The sequence below is a fragment of the Myotis myotis genome, unplaced genomic scaffold (assembly GCF_014108235.1).
Source record: "Myotis myotis isolate mMyoMyo1 unplaced genomic scaffold, mMyoMyo1.p scaffold_m19_p_32, whole genome shotgun sequence".
NCBI lineage: Eukaryota > Metazoa > Chordata > Mammalia > Chiroptera > Vespertilionidae > Myotis > Myotis myotis.
Window position 1 is genome coordinate 1,638,067 of NW_023416338.1, and position 23,328 is coordinate 1,661,394.

The 23,328-nt window shown below is 51.3% G+C and overlaps 1 protein-coding gene across 4 annotated transcripts; it reads left to right on the top strand.

Annotated features, from left to right (window-relative positions):
* The first annotated feature begins 5,979 nt into the window (after nucleotides 1-5,979).
* On the top strand, nucleotides 5,980-22,420 carry LOC118652592 (cytochrome P450 4F6-like). 4 transcript variants are annotated; one of them, XM_036302551.1, is made up of 13 exons: nucleotides 5,980-6,261; nucleotides 6,662-6,893; nucleotides 11,668-11,812; nucleotides 13,429-13,482; nucleotides 13,575-13,702; nucleotides 15,486-15,607; nucleotides 16,300-16,570; nucleotides 16,908-16,974; nucleotides 17,167-17,296; nucleotides 21,026-21,159; nucleotides 21,239-21,303; nucleotides 21,464-21,546; nucleotides 21,713-22,420. In XM_036302551.1, the coding sequence occupies exons 2-13, from the start codon at nucleotides 6,696-6,698 to the stop codon at nucleotides 21,888-21,890; spliced, it is 1,575 nt and encodes a 524-aa protein (XP_036158444.1). In that variant the 5' UTR covers nucleotides 5,980-6,261; nucleotides 6,662-6,695; the 3' UTR covers nucleotides 21,891-22,420. The 4 variants fall into 4 exon arrangements, with proteins under 4 accessions (XP_036158444.1, XP_036158443.1, XP_036158445.1 ...); XM_036302550.1 differs by having other exon boundaries at nucleotides 5,981-6,261; nucleotides 6,695-6,893; XM_036302552.1 differs by lacking the exon at nucleotides 5,980-6,261 and having other exon boundaries at nucleotides 6,275-6,893; nucleotides 21,713-21,895; nucleotides 21,928-22,420.
* The last annotated feature ends 908 nt before the right edge of the window (nucleotides 22,421-23,328 follow it).

Genomic DNA, 23,328 nt, shown 5'->3' on the forward strand with positions numbered 1-23,328 from the left:
AGCATTCCAGGCAGAGGAATAGCATCTGCAAATGTATGCAGATGAGGGAGAGCATGGTGCACTCGAGGAACTCACAAGGGGCCAGAGTGGCTGGACCTGGGTAGTGGGGTAGAAAGGAAGAAGGACGGGGAGGGGCCAATCGTGTAGGAACTGTGGGCTATGTCACAGTTCAGCCCTTATGCTGAGGGCAATAGGGAGCTATAGGGGGTGTGTGAGCAGGAACAGGACACATCATAATCAAGCCTGGGCTGGCAGGGAGGTGGCTTGAAAGGGAGTACAGGGGGCTGAAAACCCAGGGGAAAGGGTGGCTGAGGTCCAGGTGGGACAGGAAGGGTCAGGTATAAGCGGAGGAGAAGGTTAGGGTGATTCTCAAGTCTTTGGCTGGGGGAACTAGGTGATGGAATAGTCCCTGATATGGTGATATAGAAGGTGGGACAATGACAGCGTCTACAATAATCATATGAATTCATCAAATTGTACATCTACTGTGACCAGTGTTTGAGCTCTCGTGTAACTGACTTTCTAGAAAGGGGAGCAGATAACAAGTGATTAAAAAAGCAAACAAATAAGTAAATTTACACAGGGCCTTAAAGTCACTGACTTTATTGTGAGAAAAATAGGGGGCCATAGGGGGTTCTGAGCAGAGGAGGGATAAGATTTGTCGTACAGTCGTTGGCTGCAATTTGAATAGAGACTACAGAAGGCAAGGATAGAACTAGAAGATGAGGAGGGGGTGACTACCTTAGTCCAGGTGAGAGATGACTGTAGCTAAAACCTACGTGGGGGCTGTACAGGTGAAGAGGGGCAATTGGACTCTGATGAGGAATGATTGTTTCGTGAAGGTAGTCCTGGCAGGTTTGCCAATGGATGGAGTGTGGGATTCATGAGAAGGGCAGGTCCCCAGGTCTCCAGGTTTGAGCACCTGGAAAGATTGGAGTACCATCGATGGAGATGGGGAATGCTGAATGAAGCAAGTTGTTTTGGGGGTGAGATTAGCATGTCCGTTTGGACCAGGAGCAGTTGGGCCGTCAAGCTGGCACGTGGACAGATGGGCCTCAAATTTGGGAGAGAGTTCTGGGCCGGGACAGACATTTGGGAAGCCTCAGAATTCAGATGGTGTTTCAAGCCCGAAGACTGAGATACTAGGGTGTGTGTATGTGTGTATGTGTGTGTGTGTGTGTGTTCACGAAGGAGGATGAAGCCTGGGGGGAGGGGGGTCTCCGAAGTTAATATAACAATAATGGTATTTATTTTTATTTTTAAATATATTTCTTTATTGATTTCAGAGAGAAAGGGAGAAGGAGAGAGAGATAGAAACATCAATGATGAGAGAGAATCATTGATCAGCTGCCTCCTGCACAGCCCCCACTGGGGATCGAGCCCACAACCCAGGCATGTTGTGCCCTTGGCCGGAATCGAACCTGGGACCCTTCAGTCCGCAGGCTGACGCTCTATCCACTGAGCGAAGCCGGCCAGGGCAACAATAATGATATTTAAGTTGACTGAGTACTTCTTTGTGTGTCCTTTCCATTTAATAATCTCATTTAATTCTCAGGTACTGTTATCCTGAGATGGATATTGAGTTCCCCAGAGTGAAATGACTAACCTAAGGTCCAACAACGATATCCTTGGGGACCTCAGAGGGGGCCCTGAGTCCTTTTCCACCCCATTCCTTGGGCCTCCTTGTCCTGCTCCGGGGCATCAGCCGAGATGGCGCGGGGTTGGGGATCTGGAGATGAGTCAAACCTGGGCTGTCGATCCTGGAGCGCCCCCTGGTGGTGTGTGCTGGTATCGTCGGCCGGAATGCCCTTTCCGAGGTAGACTGAGTGGGAACCATGCAGGAGCCCCCCACTGCCTCTCTCACACCCCCATCCCGAGGGAGGGTCTCCAAGCGCTCATTATTCCCCAAACATTGCACCAGCCTCCCTCAACCCACTCCCACCACGCACGCCTCGGAGCAACCCCGTCATGTGCCAGCAGAAATAACTTGACCTTGGGATGCGACTTATATGGGCTCAAACCCTGGCTCTGCTCCTTACTAGCGGTGGCCCTGGCGCGTGACTGCCCCTCTGCTCCTCGGTTCTCCTGTGGGTTTTATAGGTTCGTCAGGTTTGTCATGCACGTTGACTTTTCACGAAGGGTCTTGGTGGATGAACGAGGGAGGAGGGCAGGCATGAGGTCCGTGGGGCCCAGGACTCACCTCCACCTGCGTGTGAGTCCTTATACACCTGGTGCCATCACATGAGGCTCGTTCCTCTGCTGAGTGTGTCAGAGGCTCCCTCTGCTGGATGCTTTGGGGGCACAGGCTCTTGTCTGTGTGTGTGTAGGGACTTGGGGGCGGGGGTGGGGGGGGGGTGGGGGGGTGGGGGTGCTGGGAAGAGAGGAGGGGAGAACCCCACTCGTTGAACGACTATAACTGTCCACATGGGGCTGTGCTCCTGCTCAAGGCAGGAGCCCCTGCCCAGAGCCCCTCCGTGCCTTGCAGCAAGCAGGACGTTCTGGAGAAAATGTGCTTGCGAGCAGCCCTGACTAATGACAGTTGGGTGCGCGTTCTCTGCTCTCTCCCAGGGGTCCCGAGGGGGACTGAGCCCCAGGTTCCAACAGTGGGAACTTCCTTTTCAAAGCACCTTTTCCCTGCTGCCCTCCCTTCCCTGCCTCCCTTCCCGCTGCCTTACTGGCATCTCCTGGGATCACCTCCCAAAGAAACAACTTACAGTTGAATTTTTGCCTCAGAATAAAGGATTTGCACTTGAATTCTTGTGTCACAGTCGACTTTTGGGGAACTCAGACTAAGGGATGCACGTAGACCTGTGCTTATGCCCAATCCCCAATCCCCACAGGCTGTTGTTATGCCCTTTTTACAAAGGAGGGGCTTAAGGATCAAGTGGAGGGGGTGGGGGATGTCTTTGAAGTTAATATAACAATAAGGATATTTAAATTGACTGAGTACTTCTTGTGTGTCCTTCCCATTTAATATTCTCATTTAATTCTCACAGGTACTGTTATCCTGAGATGGATATTGGGTTCCATAGTGAGGATCAGAGAGGGCAAGTCATTTGCCAAAGTCACACATCTGGAGAGTGGCAAAGCTGGGCTTTGATTCTGGGCCATCTGACCCCAATCTCGGGGCTGGCACCCCTCTTGGAAGCCCCCCTCCTTGGCAAGGGCTGAGGGAATGGGGGTCATTCACAGCTAGTAATGTCCATGTTGTTTGTACCAGAGGGACCTAAGACTCATTTATAGCTGGCTTCCATGTCTTCATTCTGTCATGAAATAAGAGAAATAATGGCAAACACATGCTTGGTGCTGACCATGAATCAAGGAGGGTTGTTATAAGCACTTTATTTATTTATCTCCTCTCTCCACATATTGCATGAGCTGATGTAAAAAAAAAAAAAAAAGTTGCAAGCATAGCCCAGCTAGTGTGGCTCAGTGGTTGAGTGTCGACCTATGAGTCAGGAAGTCATAGTTCGATTCCCGGTCAGGGCACATGCCTGAGTTTCAGGCTTGATCCTCCGGTAGAGTGCGTGCAGGCGGCAGCTGATGGATGTCTCTCATTGCTGATATTTCTTTCTCTCCCCCTCCCTTCCTCTCTCTGAAATCAATAAAAAACATTTTTTTTTAAGTTGCAAGTGTAAACATTTTAAAGGGAAATTCTTCCATTTCTACTCTCCAGTCCCAACCCAGCAGTTTGGGTTGATTTTTTTTTCTCTTCAGTTTTTACACGTTGCATATATGAACATTTTCCCGTATCTATGCAAATATTTACGCACACATAACCACTTTTTAAAGAGAATTTTTTATAAGAGTTTATTTGAGCCAAACTGATGCCATATGCCAGGGAGCAAGATCACACAACCACTTTTCTGAGGACTCCAAACATGCTGGGAAATACCCGTTCCAGTTAGCTGTTATTGCGTAACGAGCTGCCGAGACGTTCAGTAGCTTCGATTGACAAACTTTACTTTGCTCACCAATTTACAGTTTGGCTGGGCTCCGCTGGAATGGCTTGCTCTACTCCAGTGGTTCTCAACCTTCTGGCCCTTTAAATACAGCTCCTCATGGTGTGACCCAACCCTAAAATCATTTTCGTTGCTACTTCATAACTGTAATGTTGCTACTGTTATGAATCGTCATGTAAATCTCTGATATGCAGGGTGGTCTTAGGCGACCCCTGTGAAAGGGTCGTTCGACCGCCGAAGGGGTCGCGACCCACAGGTTGAGAACCGCTGCTCTACTCTATATAGCGTCAGTTGGAGCAGCTTGTCTGCAGCTGGAAGGTCCTCTTCCACAATAACTCGCTCACATGGCTGGCCATCTGGTGCTGGCTGTTGGCTGGGGTCCTCAGTTCCTGCTAACGTAGGGCCTCTCTGTGGGGCGGCTTGGGCTTCCTCTTAACATGGCAGCTGTGTACAACAGGTGTATCCCAAGGGGGCTGGAAGGGAGCTTCAAGTCTTCTCATGATCTGGACTCCAAGTCCCTGAAGTCACTCAGGACAGCTCGGGTTCAAGGAGAGAGGAAGTAGATTCACCTCTGCATCAGTCCAGGTTCTCCAGAGAAACAGAACTACTAGCACAGATGTCTACCAATCATCTACGTACCCATCTGTTCATTATGCATCCATCATCTATCTATTATCTATCTCCATCTTCTGTTACTTATCTACATCATCTGTCAGTCATCTCTCTATATGGCATTAAATGTGTCCTGTGAGCAAATATAGGTGTAAGCTGCCAGCTGTCTTCAAGGCCATCCCTGGCATGACACCGCCTGCACCACATACTATTGGTTAAGCAACCCAGGCCAGTCCCGACTCAAGGAGAAGGGAAGTAAACTCCCTTTCCTGGGGACAATGGCAGAACGTTTGCAGTCAGCACCTTGGTGGGTCTGAGATACTGCATTTCCAAGATGCTGCAGGTGATATCCAGGCTGCGGGGCTGAGGACCGCATTCTGAGTTCTTAGAGCTCATGGCTGCTACGTCCTATTCTTCCCTACAGAGTTAATGAAACCTACTATGTGCCAGGATTCTCTTTCTCCCAAGCTGTCATGCCGAATGGCTTTGTCGTGTGGCTGGTGCACGTTACCACACCTCTCTAGACCTGTGCTTCTTCTTCTCCTGCTGCTCCCCAGACCTGTCAGGCCAGCCCTGCTGCCTCTCATCCACCCTGGCCCTGCCCTTCACTCTTCTCCAGATGGGCCTGTCAGCAGGCGGACCCACCCAGCAGAGGAGGAGGAGGAGGAGGAGGAGGAGGAGGAGGAGGAGGAGGAGGAGGAGGGGAATCTAGGGCAGTGTGTCTCACCTGCTGCGGGCTCCAGAACAGGCATCTGGAGCTGGATCATGTAGGACTGGAAGGAATGAGGGGTGTGTGTGTGTGTGTGTGTGTGTGTGTGTGTGTGTGTGCATGTTCCCCCAACATTCTATCAGTTGCAGGAGGAAAGTCTGTCCCAATCTTTTCACTCAGCTGCATCCTTCAAATTCACCCTCATTTTGGAGCCTGACCATGGGGACACCTCCTAGGGGCTGAGACCCCTTCACGGGGAAATTTGGGAAGGAGCTGGGCAAGCTGTGACCCCTCTCCGGCTCTCACCCCATGGGAAAGCTAAGCCCCAAAGGGGCCAGCACAGCTTGCAGTCTGAGCGAGAGTGAGAGTGAGACAGTAGTCACCGAGGGTCTCCCAGCTCTGCCCTCTCCTGTCTGGACCCTCTTCTCACGGCCCCACAGACCTACCCCCCTCACCTCCAGGCGCCCTCTTTCCAAAGGGCCCTTCCACCCCTGATCCACCCCTGAATCTGATGGGCGAGGCCCCAGCCAGGCTGGGTTCTTTGTTCCTCTTCCCAGCAGGCAGGTGTCAGCTCAGGCCCTGGGCTGCTTGGAGGTAGGACTGCGTGCCCTGGAGGAGCCAGGGAGATGTTTAGGCCAAGACTCACCTGGCAACTAAACAATCAAGTTCAAGTTTTATGGGCCGAGAGTGACCTTTGTCTACACCCGAACCTGTCCCCTGACCCCACTGGAGGTGCTGAGTCCTGAGGTCCCAGCGCTCACACTCTGTGACACTGAGCTGGTTTCTCTCTGGACCCAGCTGGCTCTGGCTTTAAGCTTTGGGTGACTGCCATCAGGGAGGAAACAGCTAGGCACACAGGCATTGGCTGACTCAGCCAAGCCCAGCCTCCCGGAGTGGAGTTCAGCGGTCGGCCAGGGACTTTGTCCTCCCAGGAGGAGGGCGAGGAGATCTCGTAGGACTAAGTGCTCCAGGCAGAAGGTACGAGGCTAGGCTGACAGGCCTGAGGGCCCTTGGCCTGGGGCAGGGAGGGGCGCTCCTGGGAGCAAGCTGGCCCAGGACGGTGGTTTCCTTGTAATTGGAGCCGCCCCTGGCAACCTTCCGCAGGCTGATTCTTGTCGGGGCGTTTCTTCATTCCTCTTTCTCTTTCTCCCTTCCCCTTCTCTCTGCCTCCCGCCTCTTTGTCTCTCTCCCTCTCTGTCTCTGTCTCTCTCTCTTTCTGCCTCTCTCTCCCTCTCCCTCTCCCTCTGAATTTCCCTGGGCCTCCCTTCCCTCCAGAGCCCCCATGCCCTGTCACCTGCCCATATCCCTTACGCCCTTGGCCCTCTTCCTCTGTAAGCTGGTCTCTGCCTCTGAGATCCCCCTTACCGCCCCGTCCTAGGCCCCAGGAGCTCACGCTCTGCCTGCCCTGCAGGATGCTGCAGCTGAGCCTGTCCTGGCTGGGACTGGGGCCGCTGGCAGCCTCCCCGTGGCTACTCCTGCTGCTGCTGCTAGCCTCCTGGTTCCTGGCCCGCGTCCTGGCAAAGATCTATACCATGTATGACAACTCTCTTCGCCTCCGATGTTTCCCGCAGCCCCCAAAGAGGAACTGGTTTTGGGGTCACCTGGGCTTGGTGAGTGTGGGCATCAGGACAAGTCTGGGGTATCAGGGTAGATGTGTTACCGACGAGTTTGGGTTCTTGTCTTCAGATATTTAAAGAATTTAGACCAGGGACACTGATAAAAGCAGTGGCAGATTTATTGGGGAGGAAGAGAACACAGAGATAAGGTCCCAGGTTCTGCACCCCAGATGTGGGGCTCAGGGGCTTCAGGGCTTGAGAACACAGACATTTCTGGGCCGACCAATCAGGGAGTAGGTTAGCAGGCTTTTCCTTTCTGAAACACTGATATCCAGGTATAGGTCCGTGAAGCGAAGCATTCTGGGATTGTGCAGCACTTATTATGGGATGTAGGAAGGGACTTTCTAACCGGGGATGGAGTTTGTCCCTGTGGCTGGCAGCTTGGCTTTAGATCTGAAAAACAAACTTAAAAGAAGTCAGGGAAGTTCCTGGACCGTTGTTTTATAATTACCTATTGATAACGGCCGTAGTTCTGGCAGGGCTTGCCCCATGGAGAAATTTTTGGGAACATTTTATTCTACCGTTTCAGATGGTCTCCCGAAGGGTTGGGGATGGGGCTCAGAGGTGGGCTGGGGGGTCGAGGACAGCAGAGCAGTGAGGGAGCCCTCTTTCCTCACGTCCCTCCCAGGCTCTCCCCTGTGCACTCCATGTCCCTAAAGCTCTCTTTTTCTTACCCTTCCTCACCCCCAGCCCCCTTCTGCTTGTCTGTCCCCATCCGTGCTCCTCTGAGGGTTTCTCAGGGTGGACTGCACAGAGCCGGGTCTCCTGGTGCCCACAGTCTCCGATGCCGGACCTGACGCCTCCTCAAGGTCCGCTCACTGCCCGGCTCATCTCTGTTGGGCTCAGGCCAGTGTCTGCTCCTTTCATGACTTCTGCTTCACCAAAGAAATGAACTATGACCTCTGCCATCTCCTCCCTCCCACCCCCCAGGGCACAGCTGGGCCTGAGAAGAGGTGTGGGCAGTCTCTCCTCCTCCCTTCCTCAGGCAATTTTCTTATCTTGCCTCCCACTCCCCAGGTGTATCAATGGGCCCCATTGCCCAACTTAGATTAAAGTTGACCACTTCACCTTTCAGAAGGGATCCCTCCGGCCTTTGCCCTTCTGGCCGACTTCCTGGGACGGGGCTCCTGGCCCCCTTCCCCATTCCTAGCCTTCACCCCAGAGGCCCTCTGTCCATGCTGCATCCACCCCCTATTGCCACAGTCACACTTTGGACTTTGTCGTCACCTGTAAAGGCGCTGCCTCCAGAGCCACTGATCTGAGTGTTGCATCCTCTGGCCAGAACCCCCTCTTCCTCCCAGCTTCTTTCTTCTCCATTTTTGAGGCCTCCAGGATGTCTAGTCCCTTCCATGTCTCAGTCCGACAGCTTCCTTCTGACCCCACTTCCTTGGACACATTTAGCTTTGGTTCCATCCTTTGCACATGGGCTACAGTCTCTCGCCAACTGAAGTTTCCATCATGACTCCTTGGACAGCTTCTGCCTGTTTGAGCTCAATCACCACATCCTCCAATCTGTCTCCACGATGATGCTAGAGGAGGTCATGAAACCGGACGAAAGGGTGTCAGCTAAATCCCCACTCACCTCCAGTGCAATCCAACCTGCACAAAACCTCCCGTCTACGTGCTCTTCTGTCTCCTCATGGACAAAGACTTGTCTTCCCTCCTTCCCTCCATCTCCCCACTCGATCCTCACCTGCTCTAGTCTGCTCCACTCTTGTCAGGCTCCTCTGAGATGAATGTGAACTCAGGCCCCTAAATCCCATCCCATTCACCTCCAAGCAACTCTGACCTTGCTGACTGCTCTGTCATCTTGCAAGCTCCCTTTTCTCTTGATTCTAGGACAAGTCCCTGCCCTTGTCGTTACCTCCATGTGGCTCCTCTATCTCCAGCCCCGGCTCCTCCTTCATCCTACCTTTCCATGTAGGGACTCACCCCGAGTCCTAACCCCTCCTCTCTCTCCCAAGGCCACCTCCTTACCAAGGGCTTCTAATCTTGAGGAGACCATCAGTTCCCTGCATAAGTGAATCCCAAGTTCACATTTCTCCTGAGTCTGAGGCTCTATGTCCAGCCCTTTCCTCCCCTCCTCATATGGTGGGGATGTCTCATAAATACCTCATGTCTCCGAGTTGGAATCTGAAATCACGGCTCCATCCCCAATCCTCATCCCCACCCTGGGTCTAGTTCATCATTCAGTTATCCACGTCCCATAATTTAGGGTTCCCTGGCCCCTCTCTTCTCTCACCTACACATCTGGTCCTTCATCACATCTGGCTGTGGTGCCTCCACCACCTTTCCTCAGTCTGTCCCCTCTGAATCATCCTGCCACACCCCTGGCTCCATCCACCATCATCTTTCTCTGGAAGCCTCACCCAGCTCCCTCTCCGATCTCCTCATTTGGCTTTTGTTTACTATCATCTTCTCTCTCTTTAACCTTGAAGAGATTTTTCTGAAATTGAGTTTTGATCATGCCTCTTCTTGGCTAAAAACTGATGACTGCCTATCCCTCTGAAGATAAAGAATAAATGTTGCCTGCCCTCGCCAGCCCCACCCACACTCAGGACGCTCAGCTCCTGCTTTAGCTCCTCAATGAGCCAAGCCATTCCAGGGCCTTTGCTCATACTTCTCTTTTGACTGGAAGCACTTCTTTTGCCTGGTCGATTCCTCCCATTTTCAGCTCAAATGTAACTTCCTTCTAGAAACCGTCCTTGATCCCCAGACCTTGACTTCTGACTAGACCTTGCTCACACTTAAACAGTTAATTGTCCAATTATTTGTTCCTTATTCATCTCTCCCATTAGACAGTGTAACTTGGGGTAGACACAATATCTGTAGTGCCCATGCCAGGAACTTATATACAGTAGGCACTTCATAAATATTTGATGATGTCATGGCGGAGGCCATGTTCTAGGCCTGGATGAACTTGCAATCACCTTTCTTGGTTATCCAAGGCCGAAGGGATGAGCGACCAACTCCTCTCCTCTCCCCAACCCCCAGCTTATCACAGAACAGGATGTCCTAAGCTCATCACAGAACAGAAGGTCCCAAGCTCATCATGAAGGTTGGTTGAGATTCTGGGTCTTAGAATGATCTTAGTTCTGACTCCCCCTCCACTGGCTTGGATGTGGAGGATGGCCTTGGGCACTCTTCCCTCTTCCAGCCCCTCAACTGGTGAGTGGAGGCGCTCTTCCTCTCTGGAGCAATCTTATCGAGTCCTTGGAGGGCAGGGACAGGTCACACAGTGAAAACAACTCATCTCACCTGCCTGGAGCACCAGGGAATTTGTCAGCTCTGATGGGGCATTCCATTCGGAGGGACTGGAGAGGACACCTCACCAGGAAGTGATCCACCCTCCTTCCCCTTCTGGGGACATGGCTTCAGTTTCTCATTTGTAAGCGGTACAATTAATGGGCGTGTCCATAGCTTCAGGAGAGATAGATAAACAGGACATACTATGAGAGATGATGGGTGGATAGATAAATATAGATAGGTAATAGATAGACAAAAGATGATGGATGATAGATGACTAGATGATGCATGGATGGATAGATAGATATATAGGTGACTAGATGATGGATGGATAAATGACAGATGGATGAATAGATAGATGAATATATAGATAGATTATGGATAGAAAGATGATAGATGATGGATAAATTGATGGATAGATTGATATATAGATTATATATAGATATAGATTGATAGATATATAGAGATAGATGATAGATGATGGGTAGGTAGATGGTTGGATGGATATAGATAGATAAGTACATACATAAATACATGCATACATACATACAAACAGAAGATAGATGTATGTGCATCTGTGTATGTACTTACTTCGTCTACTCCCTCTGTTTACCAGTATCTCTATGTGTTCTCTCTGTCTCTCCTTCACTCTTTCTCTGTTTCTTTTTTTTTTTTTTTTAATATATATTATCATTGATTTCAGAGAGGAACGGAGAGGGAAAGAGAGATAGAAACATCAATGATGAGAGAGAATCACTGATCGGCTGCCTCCTGCACGCCCCCCACTGGGGACCAAGCGCGCAGCCTGGGCATGTGCCCTTGACCAGAATCGAACTTGGGACCCTTTAGTCCGCAGGCTGATGCTCTATCCGCTGAGCCAAACTGGCTAGAACATCTTTCTCTGTTTCTTTGCTCTATTTCTCTGTCCATCTCGCCAATTCCCCATCTGCTTCTCCTCATCTCCATATCCTGCATGGCCCCCCAGTGCCCTCAGAATCAATCCCCTGCCTCTACCCACTCGTGATCTCTTGATGCCCTGCTTGATCTTCTCTCCTTTCCACTTTTTCTCTGCGTCCCACCCATTTCACTTTAGCTGCATGGAACTTCTTGCTGCTCATAGCCAGGTGCTGGCTCTCTCATCTCCAGGCCTTTGAGTGGGCTATGTCTTTCCATCATCTATTATCTATCTATCTATCTATCTATCTATCTATCTATCTATCATCTATTATCTATCTATCATCATCTATTTGTCTCATATATCTATCTACTTATTTATCTCATTTATCTCCTAAAGAAACAGAGAGATAAAGAGAATGATGGGACAAGGAGAGACATATAGGTAGCTAGATACACAAAAGACCTGAAGAAAAGCTGACTTAGTGAGGTGGAGACGGGTGCAGACCAATAATCCAGGCAGAAGGAGTTAAGGGGTGAGTAGGGCATGGTGAGTAGAGGGTACAGTGGGCAGTTGTTGCATCTGAGGCCCCTGGTCAGGCCTTGCCTCATCCCCATCCATTCCCAGGTGAAGAGCAATGAGGAGGGCTTGCGGATGATAGAGGAACTGGGCCACTACTTCCGTGACGTCCACCTCTGGTGGGTTGGGCCGCTCTACCCCGTCCTGCGGCTCGTTCACCCCAAGTTTGTTGCCCCCGTGCTCCAGGCCCCAGGTACCTCTCCCAGGAGCCCCCAACCCTAGCCCCTCCCTTGCCTCTGCTCCCAGCCCTTCCCACCCCTGGACAGACCAGGTTGAGCAGGAGAATGGGCAATGTTGACAGAGTCCGTGACTGTGACACTAACCTGTTGGGTAACTCTGGGAAGGTCCCTGGTTCTCTCTAGTTGACAAAGTCTCTCTTGGCTTTGAGTGGCAGAAACTCCACCTTGTAGGTGTGAGTAAAGAAAGGGGAGCTATTGACTGGAAAGCTCAGCTAGAGTTGTCCTCAGGCTGGATCCAGGTCTTCAAACAATGCCATTGGAAATCTGTCTTCGTCTCATAGTTCTGTGTTCTTCTGTGCCAGAGCTCAGCTGCCCTGGAAAAGTGAGCTCATTCCCAGGAAAGATTGCAGGATTCTCTAAACTGGCCTGGCTTGGGTTCTAGGGACTAATCCCTCATCTAATCACTGTGACTTGATTGCTAAGGCTCAGTCATATGCTTAGCTCTGGAGTAGAGGGTGGGTTGGCATGGCCACCCTCCTAATTACTTGGATTGAGAGTGGAGGAGGGATGGGGTCCTGGTTTCAGGAGAAGGGGATGGACACTGGACAGGCAGATACCAGATGTCCATCCACCAGCAACCTTGGTAGGTGGGCATTTCCTGGGTGAGGAATCAGGCTCAGAGAGGCATAGTAACTTCTCAAGACCACAGAGCATGCTGAAGCTTTCCTCTTAGCCCTGTGTGTTTTCAGCTGCCCTCGCTGCCTCTGATGGGAGGAACCCTAAGCTAGAAGGTGATTTGGGACGGGAAGACCAATGGCCAGACTATTGTGGGGGAAGATCCACCAGACCCCAGGTTGGTGACCTGTGCCTGGTTGGCCTTGGGGGCCTGGTCTAGAGGGAGTAGTGGCAGTTCTTCATGATGAGTGGAGCTCAGTGTCTGGGAGGGGCAGCATCCTCTATTCCCTTTAAGGACAGAGGAGCCCCTGACTTAAGCACTTAATGCTGAGTATAAGGTAGAGGAGAATACTGAGAAAGTCTGGGTCATACCTGTGTCATGTCTGAGACATTAATGGGACCATATTTAAGTCCTAACTGGGGCCTGTTTGCAGAACATACTGAGGTCATGTCAGACTGTCTTTGGATCCATGTCAGAGCATGCTGTATTATGTCATGGCATGCCACCCATGTTGGAGTCATGTCAGGATATGTTAAAACATATTTGAGCCATGTCAAATGTCCTAAGAGATGTCAGAGAGTGCTGGGGCAGACAGGGTGTCCTAGGTCCCTGTAAAGGCATTTTGCAGAGTGCTGGACTGTGCTCGGGTGTGTAGAACATGTTGGATCATGTAGGATCCATGTCAAGGTGTGTTGAAGCACGTGGTGCCATGTTGGGGTGAGTCTAAGCATGTAGGATGGTGTCTTTGGCTCTGCCTTTGCTCTGCTCTGTGTTGCAGCCTGGTCTGGTCCTCCCGTGGCTCCCTCCTCCTCCCCATTTCCTCTGCCCTTGTCCCATTTCTGCCATGATGGGTTTGGAGGGGGAATGCAGACCCCTGGTTCTCAGCCTCCTCCCCTTACTCAAAGTCCCTCTCCTCCCCCCTCCATTGCCCCTGATGGTCCTCATTCATGCCAGCTGCCGTGGCCCCCAAGGACATGGTCTTCTACAGCTTCATGAAGCCCTGGCTGGGTGAGTCACTGAGGGAGAAGCAGGGTGGGGACACCCTTGGGGGACCAGGAGAAGGTCCTACCTTGCCCACTCCCCGGGGCTGCCTCTACTAGGGGACGGGCTTCTGCTGAGTGCCGGTGACAAGTGGAGCCACCACCGCCGCCTGCTGACTCCCGCCTTCCACTTTGAAATCTTGAAGCCCTACATGAAGATTTTCAACAAGAGCGCAGACATCATGCACGTGAGTTCCTTAAACCCAGGGACCCAGCTGGAGCCTTGGGAAAGGAGGAGTGGCCTCAGGCATATGTGGTCTGGAGTCCCTGCTCTACTGGATGGCTAGGAGGCCATTGCATTTCCTCTCTAAGCCTCAGTTTCCTCATTTGTACACTCGAGAGAACAACCCCTTTTTAATGGTGGTCAAGAGGATGGCACTAGCGCTCAGAGAGGCTTTAGTATCCAGTCTGCTCACTGAAGCCCTCTAAGTTCAAGACGGCAACGATAAAGATTGAATAGTCGCTTTTTTTTGCACAACACACCACCTTAAAACTCATGGATCTGAAAAACAATATTTGTTATTGCTCATGAGATGCTGGGTCAGTTGAGTAGTTCTTCTTGTCCCGGCGGGAATCACACACTGTCTGTGGTCATGGCTGGGTTCAGTAGACAGCTCTGCTGATCCAGGCTCCGCCCTGTCACATGTTTGGGGCTTAACTTGCTGTTGGCTTGTCTAGGATGGCATTTGCCTTTCGTTTTCTAGTAGGCCAGCTCGCTTGCATGGTAGAGACTATATTCCAAGAGAACAAGCAGAAACATGTAGGGCTTCTTGAAGCTGGTTTCAGAGTCAGCACACCATCATTTCCATCGTCTTCTATTGGCTGAAGCAAGTCCCACATCCAGCTCAGACTCAAGAGGCGCTCCCTCCTAATGGAAGCACTGCAGTGTCTCATTGCAAAGGATGAGGATGTAGGGACGGGCAAAGAAATGGAAACTTTTTTAAAAAAATTGTTTTATTGCTTAAAGTATTACAAAGAGTATTACATATGTCTCCTTTTTTCCCCTGCCCTTGACAATCCCCTGGCCTCCCCTACCCCCCAGTGTCCTATGTCCATTGGTTATGCTTATATGCATGCATACAAGTCCTTCGGTTGATCTCTTACCCTCCCCTCCTGCCCCCCAACCCTCCCCGGCCTTCCCACTGTAGTTTGACAGTCTGTTCAAGGCTGCTCTGGAAACTTTTTTTGCAGTCATTTCCCATTTGACCATTTGGTAATGATGGTCATTATCAAATGGGAGTAGTCATTTTGGTAGTCATTACCACTATGATAATGATGAAGATGAAAGTGATAGCTAACAGTTACTTCACACTTACTGAATACCAAAAATGATGAGCCAATTTAATTTTTAGCAACCATACGAGGTAGAGATGATAATTATGACCACTTTACAGGTGATAAAACAGAAGGTCAGAGAGATTAGGGAATTGTCCAAATTCACAAAGCTAGTAAGTGAGCTATGAGTGGTGGATCAAGAATTTTAAGCTAGCCCAACTGGGCTCAGTGGTTGAGCGTCGACCTATGAACCAGGAGGTCCTGGTTCCATTCCCGGTCAGGGCACATGCCTGGGTGGTGGGCTTAATCCCCAGTGTGGGGCGTGCAGGAGGCAGCCGATCACTAAGTCTCTCTCATCATTGATGTTTCTCTCTCTCTCCCCCTCTCCCTTCCTCTCTGAAATCAGTAAAAAAATATATTAAAAAAAGAAGAATTTTAAGCTGGTTTGTCCGACACAAAAACAGGTTATCTTAAGTTGACTGAAGATTTGACAGGTGGAGCCTAGAAAAGGACAATGATCTTGAACCCAAGTATCCTGACTCCCAGCCATGGGGTCACTCCTATTCAAGCCTGGTCCTCTCTGGGGATGGGTGCCTGGGGCAGAGGACCAAGAGGCAGGGTCCGGGGACTCCATCCAGGTGGTTGGGTTGGGGAAGGGCTCAGGGAAGCCCCAGCTCTATGCCCTTCTCTGTCCAGGCCAAGTGGAAGCGCCTGGCCTCAGGGGGCAGCACCCGTCTGGACATGTTTGAGCACATCAGCCTCATGACCCTGGACAGTCTGCAGAAATGTGTCTTCAGTTTTGACAGCAAGTGCCAAGAGTGAGTCTCTTCCCAGAGCCTGGGAGCATGAGCCATGGGCCCAAGGGAGTAGATGGAGGGGGGGATACTGACCAGGGCAATCATAAGGGCCTTCCTGGAGGAGGTGGGCCAGGGCTGGACATTGAAGGATAAGGCTGGGGAAAGACAAAGAGCAATCCCTTCAGGTAGGTAGGACCATTTGATAAAGGCCAGGAGTGTGTGAAGCAGTGAGGAGACATCTTGGAAATGAGGTTGGAGAGTGTGGCAGGGGCTGGATCTTAATGACATTCCAAAGCTAGGCAAATAGATAGAGCTTTATCCTGAGATAGCCAGAGAGCCATGGGAGGTGTTTGAACAGATGAGAGTTGTGGTCAAAGCTGAGCTTAGACATCTGAGTCTAGAGATGATGGACTGTTCTGTAGACACAGGATGCAAGGAGACCATGAACAGGAGAACTGAGCTTGGTGGAGAAAATGGGGCATATTTGAGAGAAACCAGAATGGGCAGGGCCAGATATTGCACAGGGAGAGAGGAGGTGAGCATGATTCCTAAGCTTTGTCTTGGGGTCTAGGACATGAGGCAGCTCATAGAGATAGAAGCATGTTTGGGGGCCATCCTTTTCTAGATTGAACGTGGTGTTGGGGTCTGGCTGGGAGGGCCTCCCAGGGTTTCATGTGTGTTAAGGAGCTGGTTTGTCTGTCCTGGTCCTGCAGGTATCCCAGTGAATATATTGCTGCCATCTTGGAGCTCAGTGCCCTGGTGACAAAGCGGGCCCAGCAGATATTCTTGCACCTGGATTTCCTGTACTACCTCACCCCCGACGGGTGGCGCTTCCGCAGGGCTTGTGAACTGGTGCACAAGTTCACAGACGCCGTCATCCAGGAGCGGCGGCGCATCCTCGTTAGTCAGGGTTCTCATGCCTTTCTCAAAGCCAAGGCTAAGACCAAGACTTTGGACTTCATTGATGTGCTCCTGCTGGCCAAGGTGGGCTTCTCTGGGATCTGAATTCAAGAGGTAGAATGGACATTGATTTCAAGTGTCAGATGGAAGAACCTGGACTTGAAGCAGAGGGCACTGGGGAGCCATAGAAGGTGCTTGAGGGAGGGAGGAATGGGTTAGAGATAAGCTGTAAACATTACTGTAGAAGGCTGTCTGGAAGGAGTAAACAGGAGGCAGGAGACCAGAGAGAAAACGCATGGGGTGTGCTCTGGAGATGAAGAGGGAAGGGTCCTGCGTAGATGATGGAGCTTCAGGGACTATTTCAGGTCAGACACGCATCCTCAGAGCTGGTGTGATTTGCGGCATCTTGCCCTTTCTCAAGGATGAAAATGGGAAGGGACTGTCAGATGAGGACATCCGAGCTGAGGCTGATACCTTCATGTTTGAGGGTAAGGGTCCTAGCGTGGGATTCCAGAGGGGGTGGGGTCTCTCCATCCCAGGGACTTGGCAGGTGGGCCCTAGTTCACCCCATCCTGCCCGATCCTCGCCCCCACCCCCCTGAGGGCCTTAATAGGAGGGCACGGCCCACCCTCTGGTGCTGCAGTAGCCCAAAGACCCAAGCCTGTCTGACTGCCTCCCAGGCCATGACACCACAGCCAGCGGCCTCTCCTGGGTCCTGTACAACCTCGCAAGGCACCCAGAATACCAGGAGCGCTGCCGGCAGGAGGTGCAACAACTCCTGGGGGACCGTGAGCCTCAAGAGATTGAATGGTGAGTGCGGGTCCTCCTGGCCTCTTCCTGAGCCCCTCTCATTGGCTCTGCCCCCAAAGTGGGGAAGAGGGAAGATCTTTTGGTCGATTCTGTCATTGTGTCTTCCCATTTAGTGGGAATGGAAGCAGAATCCAGAGGCAGGGTCTGGAACCCAGCCTGGATAGCAGGACAAAGGTTACAGGCTTTGGGGACAGAAAGATCTGAGTGTCCACATTTCTTGCCCCACTAACTTGCTTTGTGACTTTAATAAAATCAGTTTCCTTTTCTGAATGCTACTTTCCCGCCTCTGTAGTGTGTGTGTGTGTGTGTGTGTGTGTGTGTGTGTGTGTGTGTGAATGTCGCCCCCCCCAGGGCTGCTTGGAGAATTGCAACAGTGTGTAAAACAGATGCCACCCAGCAGGTGATCAGTAAATGAACTTCTCCTCCCTTCCCTTGCATTTCTGCCTGAAGTTGCAAGATCTCAACTCCCCTTAATTTTTGCTCTTTTCTTGAATTCCCCACCTAATCATCTATCCCAGGGATTCCCAAGAAATCTTTAGGGGTAAACATCACCCATGTTTTCATTCACTAAACAGGTCCACACTGCCTGTCCTTTCCCAACTCAGTGTCTAGTCCCATCTGAGTCCTCCCTGGACAAGGCTGGGGCTGGAGGAAAAGGAGGAGAAACTGGGTTTGCAACAACAAAGATGAACTCACCACCTTGAGTGAATAGGGCTCCTGGCCAGGGGGGCAGCTTGTGCAAAAGCCAGGTCAGAAGCATGCAGGAGTGAGCCTGTCATATTGGCCGGGGGGGGGGGGGGGTGGGGGGGGTGGGGGGGTGGGGGTGGGGGGGGGGAGGTGGCTGGATCCTTGTGACATAGAGGGACTCCTGATGAGGCTGAACTGGTGATAGAACCCCCTTGGAGTGCTTTGGAAACTATGTTAAGGATGTCCAAGGGTGTTACTTCAATTCTTTGGGAAGTCAATCTAAACTATTAAAAGAGAAAGATGCCCTAGCCAGTTTGGCTCAGTGGATAGAGCGTCAGCCTGCAGACTGAAGGGTCCTGGGTTCAATTCTTGTCGGGGGCATGTGCCTTGGTTGCGGGCACATCCCCAGTGGGGGGTGTGCAGGAGGTAGCTGATCGATGTTTCTCTCCCATTGATGTTTCTCTCTCTCTATCCCTCTCCCTTCCTCTCTGTAAAAAATCAATAAAATATATTTTAAAATATATATATTAAAAAAGAGAGAAAGATGCAAATTGACAGCACCTTCACGACGCCCACCAGCCAATCAGGAGTAAGTATGCAAATTAACCCAACAAAGATGGCAGGCTAATTTGCATACGCAGGCCCTGAGCAGCCGGGGGTGGGGTGGGACGCTTGTGTTGTCGCCATGACAACAATGCAGGTGTTCCACACCGCCCCAGCTGCTCCAGGCCACTGGGCAGTGTGGGAAGGTGGAAAGGCGGCTCCCATCTGGAGCAAAGGTGGAAAGGCGGCTCTGGTTGGAGCAAAGGTGGTGCTGGCAGCCAGGGGAAAGAAGGCCCATTCTTACACAAATCTTTGTGCATTGGGCCTCTAGTATTGGATAAAAGGTAAAAGTGGGCAGGGATGCTGCCATTAGAGTCTCACATTGGTCAGGCAGCACTGGCCACCTGCTCAGTCATTGGCTAGGGTCTGCCCAGGTACGTGTGGCCTTGGTGTGAATGCTGAAGCAGGGCCTAGACACCCTATAGCTTGAGGCTGTCAGCTAGCTGTTCTCCTTGCAGCTGTAAAGCAGACTCTTTCTTGAAGGGAGAGCCATGACTAACGGAGGGCAATGGGGAACCATGGGAGATGTTTGAGCAGTGGAGGGACAGGTCAGATGCGGGCCTTAGAAATATCTCTCTGCAACTACAGGGGCATACTGGAGGGGACGAGGTGGGCCCTGGGGGTCCGGGGTCAGATTCTAGGCCAAGAGCTGAAGGATGGAAAGGAGATATTAGACGGGATAAACATTTTTGAGGCAGTATCCTCAACTTCAAGGCTTTGCTCAGCACAGCAGTCCTGTGAGATGGAGAAGTGTTTTTCTCCCAACTTCAAAAGATTATGTACTTGGCGAAATTCAAATAGTACAAAATAGTTTACAGTGAATAGAAGCCTTCATCTTTTTTCTCCCAGCTTTATGGAGATATAATGGACATATAACACTGTGTACTAGTAAATTCAAGGTGTATAATGTGATGATTTATGTGTATTCTAGAGGCCCAGTATACGATTTCGTGCACCAGTGGGGTCCCTCGGCCTGGCCTGTGGGATCGGGCCGAAACCAGCTCTCCGACATCTCCCAAAGGGTCCCGGATTGCAAGAGGGTGCAGGCCAGGCCAAGGGACCCCACTGGTGCATGAATGGGGCTGGGGAGGGATGCGGGAGATTGGCCAGCTGGGGAGGGACTGCGGGAGGGCTCCAGGGTGTGTCCGGCCTATCTTGCTCAGTCCCGATTGGCTAGACCCCAGCAGCAAGCTAGGGAAGAGCGTCTGCCCCCTGGTGGTCTATGCATGTCATAGCGAGTGGTTGAGCAGCCTTAGCATATCATTAGCATATTACTCTTCGTTTGGTTGAATGGCTGGCTGGTCATTCAGACACTTAGCATATAGGCTTTTATGATATAGGATTGCACATTGAGTACAATAAGGTTAGTTAACATGCTTATCACCTTGTATAAGGAGTAGATGAGGATCTGGTTCATTTCATTTCCACATCATCGATTGTCTGAGCACCTTCTATCAAACTTTCCGTCTATCGCCCAGGGAGTTTTGAGGCTTCCTTTACCAGGCGCTAACATTTCACTTACGGATTTGTGGTCTCTGAGCTCTCTCTATTCTGTCCCATGGGCGTTTCCTGTTCTTGCAACAGTACCACACTGGTGTTTTGTTTTTTTATTACTGCATTTTTGTGATGGATTTTAATATCTGGTAGGCTGAATTCTCTTTCTTGGATCTTTTATTTTTAAATTGACCTAGCTCTTAATGAACTTTAATTCTTTCAAATTGGATAACAACCAAGTTCCCAAAAAACCACAAGTAGATTTTTATCGGATCGCATTAAATACATTGATTCATTTAAATGGAATTGCCACTTTCATAGTAGGCCATCCAACCTTAGAGTGTGGAGTGGATCTTAGTTATTCAAATAGCCTTCCAAGTCCATCATAGAGAGATGTGTTTTTGCTCTAAGGTAATGATATAATTTAAAAAGCTTTTTAGGCAAATGTACTAATGCTTTTAAGAATACCGTGTGAGTGTTGTGTTTTGCTCAGAAATGGTTCTAAAAATACCAGCCTACATTTTCCTTTTTTATTATTCTTTTTAATATATATATATATATATATATATATATATATATATATTATTGATTTCAGAGAGAGAAAGGGAGAGGGAGAGAGAGAAAGAAACATCAGTGATGAGAGAGAATCATTGCTCCTGCACGCCCCACACTGGGGATGGAGCCCGCAACCCGGGCAAGTGCCCTGATGGGGAATCGAACCGTGACCTCCTGGTTCATAGGTAGACGCTCAACCACTGAGCAAAGCCGGCCCAGCCAGCATACATTTTCTTTAGCAACTTTTGTGATTTCGACTTTCTGATGCTTACATTTTTGGTTCACCTGGAATTTATTTTGGTCTCGGGGTGAGGTGGAGAGAGGATCTCCGGGGGCAGGAGCCTGGGGTGTCTGGTTCTGCTGTGGGTGGGTAACCGTGTGGGTCCTTAGGGACGACCTGGCCCAGCTGCCCTTCCTGACCATGTGCATCAAGGAGAGCCTGCGCCTGCACCCCCCGGTCACCGTCATCTCCCGCTGCTGCACCCAGGACGTCTTGCTCCCCGATGGCCGGGTCATCCCCAAAGGTGCTGGCCGTGACGGGGGAGGAGGGTGCTGGTCCCTCAGCGGGGACCTCGTTCTGACTGCCCCTCCTCCCCCGCATAGGAAACATCTGTATCATCAGCATCTTCGGGGTTCATCACAACCCGTCAGTCTGGCCGGACCCCGAGGTGCTGCCCCTCGCCCCTTCCACCCTGGGCCCTGGTGATGGGGAGGGAGCCTGACCCGGGACAGCAGACACGCCCCTTCCGCCGTATCCACGTGCTTTTCTGGGGATGCCTGGGTGTCCGGAGAAACCCATCCAGCAAGCCTGTCCCTCCTCGCCCCCAGGTGTACAACCCCTTCCGCTTCGACCCTGACACACCCCAGAAGAGGTCGCCTCTGGCATTTATTCCCTTCTCGGTGGGGCCCAGGTGAGGCCAGCGGGTGTCCGACGCGGGGGTGGCCTGTGGGTGGTGAGGCTCCGCGGCTGTGGCCAGCCAGCCTGGGGTCCCCGGGCGCGGTTACCCCCCTTCTCTATCCCTGCAGGCGGAAGTGGGGCCCGGACACCATCTGAGCCCCTCTCCCTCTGGCCCCCAGGAACTGCATCGGGCAGACGTTCGCCATGGCCGAGATGAAGGTGGTCCTGGCGCTCACGCTGCTGCGCTTCCGCGTCCTGTGCGACCAGGCGGAGCCGCGCAGGAAGCCCGAGCTCATCCTGCGCGCGGAGGGCGGCCTGTGGCTGCGGGTGGAGCCGCTGAGCGCCGGCCCGCAGTGACCCTGCGCCACCCGGGCTGGGCCCACCCTTGACCCCACACACCTCCCCTAGCAGGTTCCCAGGAAAAAACCTGTGCTGTCACCTCTGCTTCAGCCTCACTGAGTCTGCAGCGGGCGCTTGGGCCTGCGGGCACCCAGGGAGCGGGTGAGGCTGGGTGGAGGGTCAGGTGTCTCCAGCCGACCACAGGACCCACACTAATCGCGGGCTCTCCCTGAGCCCAAGCGCGGACTTTATAGCCTGGGTAGTGGGGAGCCATGGGAGGTGTTTGAGCAGGAAGGAACCAGGTTGAAGGACGGATCTAAGGGGCACATTTGAGGCCCTGAGTCACACAGGAGAACCCAACGTGACGCTACACACACCGGCCACCCTGACCTCAGTTCCGATCTCCTAACATACCCAGTCTATTCTCAACTCAGAATCCTTCACAATGTTCCTATGGTTGCCCTGTTACAATGTTTACTTAAACATGAGAAGCCCCATTGCCTTATAGTTTGTGCCTGATCATTGCAATGACTGTATCTGTTATATTATCCGTTGTTTCTGCTGATTTTCATGCATAGGGTCAGGGTTCTTGTGTGTCTAGTTATCTTTTCCTGGATAATGGCTCTCATATTTGAAATAATATTTGTAGAATTTGGAGAAGGCAGCTTTCTGTGAGAAGAGTCCTGGGAGCTCTGCTGGTTGAGGATTAAGTGAAATGAGAGGCCCAGTGCATGAATTTGTGCACCACTGGGGTCCCTCAGCCTGGCCTGCGAGATTGGGCCAAAACTGGCTCTCAGACATCTCTCGAGGGGTCCCAGATTATGAGAGGGCGAAGGCCAGGCCGAGGGACCCCACTGGTGCAAGATTGGGTCAGGGAGAGATGAGGGAGGTTGGCCATCCAGGGAGGGACCTCTGGAGAGCTCCAGGGCGAGTCTGGCCTGTCTTGCTCAGTCCCTATGGGCGGGACCCCAGCAGCAAGCTAACCTACTGGTCAGAGCGTCTGCCCCCTGTTGGTCAGTGCCTGTCATAGTGAGCGGTTGAGCACCCTTAGCATATCACTAGCATATTGCGCTTTGATTGGTTGAACAGATGACCGGACACTTAGCATATTAGGTTTTTATTATATAGGATGAAGTTCAAGACTTCTCTGCCCACAGTTACTAAGGCCCTTGCTGGTTCTTTCATTCCTGTCTGCTCTCACCCTAAGAGGTGTAGCTTTTTGAGGCTCCACTATGTGAGGAGAGTCTTCTTACAATTTCCCCTCCTTATGGAATCCTGGACTTTGATTTTCTTCCCCCACCAGATAATCAAAACAGAATTTCACATTTTCGTGACTTGGGAAATGCTTCCAGAACAAAAGTGTAATTGCTGTTCATGTTATCTCTAGGTTTCTATTTTCATTTCGCAGTGTCTTTATACCTCTTTACCATGTTTTCATGTCATTTACTCATTTAAG

What these genes read in the sequence shown, in the direction of transcription:
- LOC118652592 (XM_036302551.1), top strand. Translation starts at nt 6,696, where the DNA reads ATGCTGCAGCTGAGCCTGTCCTGGCTGGGACTGGGGCCGCTGGCAGCC. An exon ending in TTTGGGGTCACCTGGGCTTG is followed by an intron (nt 6,894 to 11,667) that starts GTGAGTGTGGGC and finishes ATCCATTCCCAG; the next exon opens with GTGAAGAGCAATGAGGAGGG. An exon ending in CCCCGTGCTCCAGGCCCCAG is followed by an intron (nt 11,813 to 13,428) that starts GTACCTCTCCCA and finishes CATTCATGCCAG; the next exon opens with CTGCCGTGGCCCCCAAGGAC.